Genomic DNA, 12,827 nt, shown 5'->3' on the forward strand with positions numbered 1-12,827 from the left:
TTCTGAGGAGTTCATGGCACAAAAAAAGTTATGAGCCCCATGTAATAAAATATATGCACTTTTTCATTAAAATAAGATTAAGCAAGTGAAGGTATGGTAGGAAGGAATTAAAGAAGGAAAAATTAAGACTGAACATTTGTAAAAACCATTTCCTCAGCAAATTTTTTCAAAATGTGAGGTCCCTTCCTTAAAAGCATTTATGTAAGCTTTATCACTGTGAAATTCAAAATCAGACAGAATTAAGTGCTAACAAGTTTCCAAGGATCATACTGCCATGGTCTATGAAACATGAGCTATTAAAAACCAGATACTGTCCCCTGCTATGCTGGAGAAAACTACTAGTCATATAGAACAAAGGAAGTTTAGCTCCAAAGAACCATGTTGGGTCCTGTTCCTGCTTCCTTTTCCAATTTAAGATATACCATTTGGAGTTGAGTTTGTAATCTAGGGGTAGTTGAAGCTACCAAAGGGCCCCCTCTGGTGGAAACTAACTTAGAATACAGGAAAGGGAAGAATGGAACTTAAAATAAATTTAAACCAGATAACATTCCCACTACCATCCAGTGGTGTCAAACTCAAATAGAAGCAAGGCCATTAATCTATAGAATGACTATTGGCTTAGTTTAAAATGACATATTGTCTATGCTTTATTTTATTTTTACTTATTTTGTTAAACATGTCTTAATTATACTTTAATCTGGTTTGGGTGATACTCTGGAGTGTTCTGAAACCTCTGTGTCACACCATAGCAACTGATCAAAAGGGGAGTTCATTTAGCTGGTTTCTTGTTAATTTGCTACATACCACTTTCCCTCCCAGGGTCTCTCATTAGGTTAATGAGAAAGCAAATCCTTGCTTATCTCATTTGGCTAATTTGTTTTAAATAGGAAAGAACATGTTTACTGCAAAAATAATAAAGTAATGTATTTGGGACAAAAGGAATCACTAATTTTCTGAATTTTCCAGACTCAGAAGTGTGCAGAAGTCATAGGAGAGTCTCAGAGGCAGAAAGTCAACAGCAGTTGGAAAACTTTCCCAGGTGCACAAAATGTCCCAGATTTACCACCAGTGGCTACCCAAAAATCTAGTGCTTTTCCAATCTATTTTAATTTCCTGTTAGCCCTTCTTAGAGGACTATTTTCTGGAGGCCTAGTGGGACTAAGAAACAGTAGCTTTAAAGAGCATCCCCCATGTCCTTAAGCATTTTACTTGACCTCTCTCTCTTAGAATCTCTGGTAGCCTTTAAGATTGAGCTCTAGAATTCCCGTCCGCATGAAGTCTATTTTTTGATCTCCAAAGCCTCTAGTTTGCCTTCCCTCTCCCAGCCCCATATTACGCATTTTGGGGGTACATAGCTACATTTCTACATTTTCCCTAATAGAAAGTTTCTTGACAGCAAGAATTGTTTCATTTTTGTCTTTTATTTCCCTAGCATCTAGTATAGTGCTGTAAAAATAGACTCAAACTCTGGACTTCAATCCCCACAAGCCCTTGCTCCACTTCCCCAAGATGCTTTGTAATCTCACAGAATTCTGAGGTGGGAGAGATCGAGAAGGGATTTAAGCTGATTGCAAAGGCTTTTGTGTCTCTTTTGGACTTCCGTTTTGGGGCAGACGTGGCTCTTTCCATAATGTAGGTGAGGCCTTGTCTAGGCCTCTGGCCCAGGCACGTGTTTTTTCTTATTCTGTATTTTCTTTAATCTTTAACCTTTAATAATCCTCTAAAAAATATAATACTCCTTGCTGAGAGAAACTAATTTTTACCTGCCTCAGTCTCCCCTAAAGTTTAATCTTTACAGTGCCTAACTCATGGTAAGTATTTAATAAATGCTTGCTTGATTACCTGCAGGAATGTCACCATTTCATTGGTACAAGCCTCTAGGTTAATCCTCCGTATTGTGACATGTTCTCCTGTTGGTTTGTACCTGGCTAAGTTCACTGTCATCAACTCCTCAAACCCTTTGCCTATAAGTAAAAACAAAAATCCCATTAACAGAGTTAAGAGTAACCAAAATTTCTAACATTCTTAAACAATGACGAAGGTATCTAAGACAATATGCTTCAAGGAAGGGTGGGAGGAAAGATTTTCCTAAATCATGGTATATATAAAATAGTTCAAAAGGAGAGGCCACAGGAATACCTGAATTTATTGGTATATAATTTATTTTCTTTTCCTTTTTTTGTATTTTTATTTAAACCCTTACCTAATGTTTTAGAATTAATTCTAAATATCAATTCCAAAGCAGAAGAGGGAGTAAGGACTAAGGAACTGAGGACTTGGCCAGGGTCATAAAACTAGGAAGTGTCTGAGTCCAGATTTGAACTCAGGACCTCCCATCACCTGGTTCTCTATCCAATACCCCCATATATTGATTTCAATGCATCCTCATTAAACATTAATCTGATTAGCCACCAGTAACTAACTTTGCACCATGGACTTTTGATAGTTGGCTGACTGTCCCTGGAGCATATTCCCAACTGTAGATGCTAAAACAGACAAAGTGGGATGCTTGAAACATGATACATCTTGTCCCAGAAGAGGGGGAGACACCTCTAGACTCTAAGCACCATTACCTATGACTGTGAGCAGTTCATAACACCCGCCCTCTGGCAGAAAACTACTCATGGTGTCCTGTTTAGGGGAGGATGCTATCGACTCTGAGCTCGATTCATTGGTCTAGAGAAGAAAGAGAAAAAAATGTCAAAATAGAGACCATCAGGGAAAGGTTTTTAGTGAGGATGTCATAATGCAAACAAATGATAAATGAAAGTGTATAAGCCAATGTGGTAAACCTGACACAAAGATAAAGGAAGGGTAGGTATTCTGCTTTTGGGATCACATGGAGAAAGAGAAATTACTGGCTTGATAATATATAAAACACCAGCTCACCGCATTAACTGGCATTGATATCACAGCAAACAGCTAAGAGATAATTAATTATTCCTCATGATGACCCAAAATAGCTTCCATTGTTGAGTGACAAGGATGAGTTCCACCTGACATTTAATATGGTTTATTCGATCTTTGAGAAGATTCCTCATCCCTTCATAACTCTGACAATTCCTATCTATAGGAGGGCTCTCCCAAGAAGGGCACATTTATATAGAAAGCTGGGTCTTCATTCTGCACTATGGTCTTGTTTTTCAGGCCCTTCGCTATTTCTTACACAATCTCAAATAGTAGACTGTCCCTCTCAGTCCAGAGGGTTCATAATTAGAATACCCTGTGCAATTCTAAGAAAGAGAGCAACTGTGACACCAAGTTAAATAAGGGGAGGAAAGCAGTAATTTGTTCTGCTACAATTCCCTATAGAAGCAAATTGCTCCTTGTTCATGCTCAAAATTAGGTTAAAACTCATCTGGTGAGGATGTGAGAATCACACATAAGATAACAAGGTCCTTAAGATCCTAAAATAAAGTTGCCTAGAAGTGACTGAGTGTGGAAAATATAGGCATGTGGGAGGTATCCATCAATATTGAGTTTAATTTTCTCCTCCAAAATCTGTATCTGTTAATGTGGTTTAAATTGCTTAACTATGAAAACCTGGAGGATAAGAAGGTTGTCTCCATCTCTTTTCCAAGGAGGTCACAACTGAAATGAGAAAGCATTACGAGCAGGGATAATTTCAACTCTTCTACTTCACATTCTTCCTTATATACACTATTCACCACCACCTATAACTACTACTATTCCACCCCCCTCACCCCCACTGAGATCACAGAGATGAAATTAGAAGGGACGTTAGTCATCGAGACCAACCATTTCATTTTATGCATGAGGAAACTTGAGTCCCAGGGAGGTTAAGTGCTTCCCTCCAGTCACCAAGAAGACAACTCATTCTGTTTGATTCTTATCCATATGTCTCATAGACTCCTCATAAGAAGTTCTCTCAATGTGCTGGGGTGGGGAGGCTGACTTCTTTTGGATTTTATGTCATCATATGGGAACCAATGAAGACCATGAGCTGTCCCTAGGTTAACCTCTACTCTTGCTATATAACCAGGACACATCCTACAAGGTCAGACATTTCTGATTACATATAGATGTGTATTAAAAAAAAACAAAACCTTTTCTGTCTTAGAATCAGTACTGTGTATTGGTTCTAAAGCAGAAGAGCAGTAAGGGCGAGGCAATGGGGGTTAAGTGACTTGCCCAGGGTCACACAGCTAGAAAGTCTGAGGCCAGATTTGAACCCAGGACCTCCTGTCTCTAGGCCTGGCTCTCAATTCACTGAGCCACCCAGCTTCCCATGATTATATTGTTAATGCCACTGTCCTACACAATTCTTTGATGGCAATATGCTAATACCTAATCATGACCACCTCCTATCTCTACATTATTCTTTGTGAGTCCCCTAACTTTAATTCTGTAAACTGTGGTATTCCATGAGTTGAACATATATGATATCAGGAAAAGAGATGGGTTCTTTATTTCAGGGAGAAACTTGGGGCCTTTAAAAGCAAAGAATATTTTCTCAAACAAAATAGGTATCCTTTCTTATTTAATTCTGGGTCAGTTCACTGTCTATCTGTAGTGTCTATCAAAGATATGTGTACTGATGAACTTAGTTCAAGTGGCTATCCCTCCAACTGTACATTGAACTCAGGATCAAGGTATTCTCCATCCACTTGGTTTTATCCTATGTAGATATTTAGGTTAAACACTTTTGAGTGATTAAGGATCTTACTTAGAAGTTATATAATGTTCCAGATCTTGATGCAATCAGTACAATGTTATATGCAAACAAGAGCATCAGGAGGACCTCACCATCTACAGGGCATCCCTCTCTCATTTGAACTTATGCTAGGCATACTGACATGCATATATCTTTCTGTTTTATATGTTGAAGAAAGTTACCTCTGCTAGTATGTATACCTTTCAAGGAATCATCCAAGATTTTAACATATGCATGGGAGACACTTTTTGGGGAAAGTCTTTGATATAGTATTCTGTTCTATCAAATTAAATACTTTTTAACAGTAAAAAACAAACAAACACCATAACCCTATATTCTCTTTATCTTTTAACCAATTATTTGAAGATTCAAATGTAGTCTGCCATTCAATATTACCTAAGGAAAATTACTAAGGCAAATATTGTCTATAATGTAAAATATATATGACAAAAATTATGCTTCACTTAACACAAGGAAAGGGTCAAACTGGAGAATATATAGAATAATTATTATGTAAAGACAAAAGGCATCAATAAAAAGTATTACCTTAACTAAAGATGCCCTTGATATGTGTGTAGTTTATAAAGGTCTTGTATAAATGAGAAAATATATATGTGGGTCAGGGATTACTGATACTCTCAATTACCAACAATGATTTTGAAAAATTTGGTACCCTTCCCTCTTTCATAAATCTTGAGAATTCATCTCTCAATATCCTCAAATAGTTGCTGCCTCCAGGATAGACTTTTTCAGTGTATACCATGAAGTCCAGTAGGGCAAGTCTTTCTATTTTCATTTTCCTTCGTGCCTTATGCAGTAAGGAAGATTCTCATACAACACTCTGGGGATTGTGATGTCAGAATTCAAATGTGATAGCTCCATGGCCATTGATGGACAAAATCTTTGTTATAGAAATCTTGACAGATCTTTCCCACATTTTTCACGTGGTACTCCTTCCACTGTCCTTCAGATGATCTGACTTACTTGGGTCTCTCATCAAACTATACAATAGTACTTATATCAATTCATCACTAAAAGTTTGGCCAGAAGGTGATGAAACTCTTGGTCATAAAAACTCATGATGCCATTTACTAAGGTGTGGAGGGGTAATGCTAAAGGATGGCAGGAATAATAAGGCATATTGATGAAATTGCTTCCTTTGAAATAATATTACTTTAAATTTATATAGAACTGTATGTATACTCTTGAACCACTTTGACATCTCATTTAGTGCTTAGGACAGTGAAGTGAGAAAGGCAAACTACTATTATCCCTGTTTTGCAATCAAGGCATTGAAACTCAATTAGGTTATATGTCTTTCCTAAATTCAGTTAGTTAATGACAAAGCCAAGTTGAAAACTTGGACCTTTTAATTCCTAGTCTATCACCATGTCACATGGTACCATAGGGTCTATGATATCTAGAATATATTTGAATTCTAAACACTTATTAGCATTACTAAAGGGAAAAGAAACCAAATCTAGGCCCTCATAATATGCAACCAGAGGAAATCTGGCAATGAGGACATGTGAAGAGAGACTCAACTATTAGCTCAATCAATCTTCATTATCCAGATGCTGATTACCTAGAAACCAATAGGTAAGGCCAGGTTTGACTTGATACTTATCAGTGCTCTGAACCTATAGTGAAAGTAAACTCTAAGAATGTTATATGTAATGGCTACTATAACTTGAACAAAATTGTCATGTTATTAGAGTAAATTTAAAATACCATAGATTCTACATATATTGCAGTTACACTAAAAGTTTCACCAGGTGGGAAGATACACAATCAAGGAACAAGAAGTAGTTTGGGAATACTAAGATCAAACCAAGTTCCATGAAATGTTAACTCCACTTTGTTTATTAACAAGTTCAGATTTCTTTTAAAATAAAAGGATGGCAGAAACAAGGCTCCTCTAGTAGAAGTCAATTTGTTTTCTAAAGGATTCCATGATTTTAACCTCAAATCATGCTTCCATACTCTGGTCAGTCAAGTATCTTCAATCCTACTCTGAAGTCCTTTTTTTCTGAGTAGCAAGCTAAAGGTCTGGCAACTTAAGCAAGCTCAGATCTATGGAATTGAAATATTTTCTGCCCTATCAAGTGTCTGAGGCAAGATTTAAAACTCAGGTCTTTCTGATTCTATGTCCAATGCACCCTTGACTAGAGACAGCTTCTTAGGTCATGAACTGAAGCATAAAACTGTCCACTTCCAGTCAATGATAATACAATACAGCCCAAATGTAGGGCCTTTGTCAGTCTTCTCTTACCTCTGATTTCCAAACAAATTTCATACCACTTCTCTAAATAGGCAAGATAAGGGATGAGAGGCAGATGATTAATGATCTTGCTTGGTCTTTGAGACATATTTAAAATATCTTCCTCTTTAAGAAAAGGAGACATACAGTATTTGAGTGTCTAAGTAAGTCCTCTATCTTCATTGATCTTTTATTGAATAAAGAATCATATGTAAACTATTTAAATAGACATTAAAGGTTCCCACAAAGTCCAAACCCTCTTTCCAGGCTTATTTCACATATGCTCCTGGAAAAATGTGGATTACTCACCTTGATCTCATCCAGCTAGTTTCTACCACTATGTATTTGAATAACTAAACTTCCCATATGAGAAAGGCTTTCCAAATGCCTCTTGAAATTCTGCTCCTATCTTAAAAGCCCAGCTCAGGGTGCCACCTCCTCTATAAAACCTTCTTAGCTTCTCCACATGCTAGAAATGTTTCTTTTCTTCTTCAATCTCACATCCTACCCTGTTCTGTCTTTCTCATATGCATGTTCTAACTCATGTTAATTTTTTCAGATTGCATCTAGGTCCCAACACATACCCTTGCTAGATTGGACCAATTCCAAAGGGCAAGGAATGTTTTTTCCACCTTTGTACCCACAATGCTTAGCATAGTATCTTGCATACAATAGGCATTTAATAATTTTGCTAGACTGAAATTTTTAAAAAGAGTAAATGCTTATTGTAATGAGATACTTTATATCCTGAGATGAAAATATGAGGTAAGAGAAAAGCTGTAACTTTATGCTGCAGTCATATCTCCTCTCCCACTGTATCTCTCAATCCCACTGGGTGCAAAGTGACTAATATTTCACACAATAAAAGAAGAAGAATCTAAGTAACCTTGTGGACCTCCTAGAGATCAGTGTCCCCTTCTGTTTAATACAAGTCTTTGTAGTTATCAGGAAAAAAATGTTTTGAAGGACTCAAAAGCAAATAGAAATTACTTGAGAGTTTGTGGGGCTTTAACCAAATCTCAAAGGTTCCACGGTCTATGATTCTAAGTGATTTGGCTACATTGAGTACTAGGGTTCCAACAGAGAATTCAGGGTTAGGGTTGGGGTTAGGGAACTGGAGTCTAAACACAGCCTCCTTATCTCTGCAACAAGTAATGGGCCACAAATCAAACTAATCTACTCATCAGCAGATTTTTGTTAATTAGAATTGAAAGTCTTTCTCTGACAAATTTTTCTAAAACAAATATCTTAGTTTATCACTTAAAGGAGAGCAAAGAGTATAACAAGGAGACAAATTTTTAGAAAGGTGAAAAACATTGGCAAGGAAACAAAATTTATAAGTTTGAAAAGAAATGGTCTGTAATTTTGGATTACAGTGAAAGATCAGTTTACTAACATGTTTCAGATTTAGCTAAAAGCTTCTTTTTCCCCACTACAAAAGCATTTTAACTCTTCTAAGGCAGAAAAAAAAAAGTTACTGCTATATAGAAAAGAACACAAAAAGGAGAGTTTTGTTTTAAAGATTTCAAAATTAAAAAGACTCCACAGATCATATAAATGAACATGTTACATACTAACAAACAGACTCACATGGCTTTCCATAGGGTTTCACACAGGATAAAATTTGGTGTAAAATCAAAAACTTTTAAACTAGAAAAAACTCATGAGATTGGCATTATGTTCTGGATAAATATCTCATTAATCAAAGAAGGCACAGGTCAGATCTTTGGATTAAGAAATATTCAAATCTAGAAGAGAAGTGCCTCTGTACTAAAGGAATGTAAGTACAGAGGAATAAAGGCTTGAACTAAAATGAAATCTGATTTTAGAGAAAATCTTTCAACCAATATCCTCTGCTCAACTGTAGAGTCACAAGGAGCAAAATTTTTCCTTACTTTGAAATTAAGCTACTAATTATTCTAAGAAGTTATTCTTAGCTTCTCCTTAGGATCACTATTATCAAAGATAGCTCTATATACATTTATTCACATTAAGTGTTATTTATTCAAAATGAACTAGAATAGGGAATGGGCAAAGCTTTGTAATATAGTGTACAGAACATGTCTTTAATATCTTGCAGATTTTTCAAACGATAAAACAAGTTTCTCTTTATAGAATCTTCTTTAATATAGATGATTTGTACCAGGTCCTACTTTTTATAATCTCTAGAAAAATCTCTTTGTCTCAAAACTTAATAGTAACAGGTTGAGTGTAACAGCATTGATACCTTAAGAAATCTTAAGAGCAAACATAGCTAAATTTTTGGATGCCAAATGACATTTTCCTTTTCTTCTTTGGAGTGGGATAAGACCTTAATCCCCACAAGGAGGAAATGCAAAGTAGCAAATAACTTAAGAATCTATGAATTTAAAATCATAAAGTCGTGTTTTCAAAACCACACACCAAAAGTCTCCTTCCAGGGTGAAACCTGAATCCACACAAATGAGGCTAAATGAATACAGATGATGGATAAACAGTAACAAAAAAAAGATAAACAAATGAAACACAAACGTCCATAACGAATCATTTCCATGCAATGGCAACAGCACTACAGCCTACCCAAAAAAAAAAATCACTTACTTTTCTCCGAGCGTCACCCGGAGGCTGCTCTGGAGTAGAGAAATTAATTGTTGACTTTTTTGGTTTTTGGCAAGAGATATGCACATTCAGAAGAATAATTACTGAACTTAAGATTACATTTATTAATACAAACTACTTAAATGTCATTACAAGAAAATGTTACATGACATATACACAGAGAACAGAAATGCTGTAGATAAGATTTATATGTGAAATTATTGCTTTTGGAAACTTGGACCATCTACTTTGTGTTTTCTTATTTGCTTCAGTCTTGTTTATCACTGGCACAAGTGGTTCCTTCTAGCAGCTGGCCCACGGTGAATAAACACATACTAAGCAACAATTCATTTTCTTCTAACTAAAAAAAAAACAAAAAAAACCCCTTACCTTCCATCTTGGAATCAATAGTCTGTACTGGTTTCCATGCAAAAGAGTGGTAAGGGCTAGGCAATGAGGGTTAAGTGACTTGCCCAGGATCACATAGCTGGGAAGTGTCTGAGGCCAAATTTGAACTCAAGACCTTCAGTCTCTAGGCCTAGCTCTCAATCCATTGAGCCACTTAGCTGCCTCCAACAATTCATTTTCACATACAGAGAGCTGTTTAGTTAATCTCTGTTAATCCCCAGAGCCAACTCCCTGGGTTAGTTTAAAGATACTATTCTGCACTGGAAGGCTGATTCCCTTAAAATAAGAGACTATTAAGTAAGATATCTATGGCGATGATTATTCATTTTTCTGCAAAAGTAGCAAAATAATTTTGCTTTGTATTCCCCTGCATTTTCTAGATAACCAACTAGCTTATCAATTGGTGATAATAATAATAATTAGCAATTTTTTTTTCCTGTTCAGACCTGTGACTTCCTTAGTATGTAGAACTTGAAGTGTAAAGTCTGCCTCCACTAACCAACTAGGTGCCCAGAACACTGAAAAATTAAATGATTTCCTATGTTCATACATTATTCTATATAGTTAGTATATACCAGAGCCAAGAGCTGAATCCAGATCTTTCTGACTTCTCTATCCACAACATTCTTGTTATTAGCAGAATGGCAATATTAATGTAATTACTATTCTAGCTAAAACTTATACCCAAGGTCAAGCACCCATAGGGTAAAAGCGCCAGATTAAAAAAGTTTTGTTTTTTTTTTAACAACTTGGTCCTTCCCAATAACCCCAGATTATATGCAAATCAAGTCTGTTTCTGTTCCTTAGATTTTTCCATTCTCTAAAACTGATTAAAATGGTTTTAAATTATAAAGCACTATTTGTTAGCCTTAGAACCTTAATGTAATTGCCAAGCTGCCTCTGACTAGGAGTATTCCAGCACATTATCTAAATAGTAAAGCCTCTGACATCTGACTGCATAATACAGTAAAGTGTATATTTAATCATTCATAAAGGGTGGAGAGGAATTAAGAACAGGGGACAGACTGTATTGGGATTTTTGCTTTCTTGACCAAGAATAACAAATTATATTCAAAGTTAAAGTCTGGAAACCATCACCAACCTCTCTAAATGTAGGGAACAGGTGAAAAGAGAAAGAAATCTGGTTCAGAATCTACTAAAGCAATTTTCAGGTTGGAAAACCAAAAGCTCTACAAATTACTTGGGCCAAAGTTTATGCTCCTTTATACATAGACTGATCTGAATCTCAATGACAATGAGTTCCTATAGAGCTTGGCATATTTTTATTAAATTCACTATAAGATACACTTCTAAAACAATTCCAGGAATCTCTAAAAACATTACATCATCATAGTGCCCATGTTCTAAGTTATTTTAGTTTCATTACAGATTCTATTAAAATACTAAGATACATAGATGGGAACAGAAAGACAAAGAGAATGAGACTGAGAACTTAGGAATGCTTTATTAACTATAGCCATTTTAATTTTCAACTTGTATCCAAAATAGAACCTAATCCAGATCAAAATTCTTGATTTTTTTTTTTGTATGAGTATAACAAAGCCTATGGAACCCTTCTCAGACTATTGTTTTTCATAATGGAAGGAAATGCTAAATTTCTGTTAAAGGTATGAGAAAATAAAGATGAATTGTTTTTGGTCCCCTATCCAAGTTCATGAAGCCCCTTAAAGACTAGACACCGTCCTAGATAACAGTTTGTGGAAATTATCATATATTAGCCAATTTCATTTGTAACACCATTGCAATAAAGTACTAAAACTACATGGGTTGACTTTTCAACTACTTAAGGATATTAATTAATCAATCAATTAAATTAATTGGTAACCTGGCTCTTTAAATTTATAATCAGTAGACACTGGGATGTTTTGTGATGCTAAAAGACACCAGGAATGAGGCATTAAAGAACTAAAAAAGGCACAAAATCTCCTGAGACATATATCAATCGCAGGAATGAAGGGGAAAAAAAAAACAACTTTCCCCCCCTTAATCCAAGATTAAGATAGGAAAGAGACTTTGTAAATACAGATAGTTCTCACTTTACATAAGTGAACTGCTTGAGATTTGAAATTGCCCCTGAATGTGGGGAAGGGAGGAAGACTAGAGGGGAGGGAGGGGTTCAGCATATAGTTCAAGGATATGTGAAGTTGGAAAGGGAGCAAAGGTCTCTTCTCTCAGTACCTGAGGTTGCAAGCCAAACTCCAATACTCTGGCTGTGCTGCTTCTATTTTTCTGCCTGCTTTCTTTCATTTGGATGGCATTTTCTTAATTTTTTTTTTTGTAGAGGAAGGGAAGATGTGAAAGGAAAGGGAAGGGAAGAGGAGGGGGGGGGGGGAGAAAGAGAGAGAGGGGAGGGAGGGAGGGAGGGTGGGACTATAAAGTTAACATTGGTGTTTTTTAAGAATGCAGATTGATATCAAAATATATGTAAAGTGCAATTTATATAAAGTGAATTTATGTAAAGCAAGAACTGTCTATATGGCTGTCAGAGGTAATATCTAAAATGGTCAAACCTAGAGAAGGGTCCCTAACTTTGTTCCCCCTAAAAAATATTTTACAGTTGAAGTTAATTTGATGATTTTGCTGAGACAATATTTTGTATTCTTAACAGTTTCTATCAAAAACCAAAAGACTAAAACCTAGGAGATAGGGAGTTGCTGGATTGGTTAGTGAGTTTGGGAATTTAAAACAATTGCTATTCTTTTCTGATAACAGCATTTTCAAAGAATAGGTAGTTAAACATTTTATTTTTCTTTCCTTGATATCTCAACCATGCAAATATCAACAGAATCACATGCTTTAGTTTTTAAAAAATAATTCAAGTAGGCCTAGGTTATTTTCTAGGATATTTACAGAATTTCCTCAAGTTTTTTTCATGTCTGTAATTAT

General features: G+C 35.8%; 1 protein-coding gene across 21 annotated transcripts in view; it reads right to left on the reverse strand.

Moving 5' to 3' along the window:
* STRADA (STE20 related adaptor alpha) overlaps positions 1–12,827 on the reverse strand; it is a 39,424-nt gene that overhangs the window by 17,131 nt on the left and 9,466 nt on the right. For 12 of the 21 annotated variants that reach the window (XM_056817066.1, XM_056817064.1, XM_016430616.2 and 9 more), the window contains exons 4-6: positions 9,516–9,544; positions 2,574–2,676; positions 1,843–1,964 (exon numbers count right to left, since the gene is read on the reverse strand). In XM_056817066.1, coding sequence (XP_056673044.1) covers positions 1,843–1,964; positions 2,574–2,676; positions 9,516–9,544 — 254 coding nt within the window. Of the gene's footprint in view, positions 1–1,842; positions 1,965–2,573; positions 2,677–3,534; positions 3,557–5,221; positions 9,475–9,515; positions 9,545–12,827 lie in introns of those variants that run through there. The other 9 variants (XM_056817068.1, XM_056817067.1, XM_007482561.3 and 6 more) reach the window with 3 other exon arrangements.

Source organism: Monodelphis domestica, chromosome 2 (assembly GCF_027887165.1).
Source record: "Monodelphis domestica isolate mMonDom1 chromosome 2, mMonDom1.pri, whole genome shotgun sequence".
NCBI classification, from domain to species: domain Eukaryota; kingdom Metazoa; phylum Chordata; class Mammalia; order Didelphimorphia; family Didelphidae; genus Monodelphis; species Monodelphis domestica.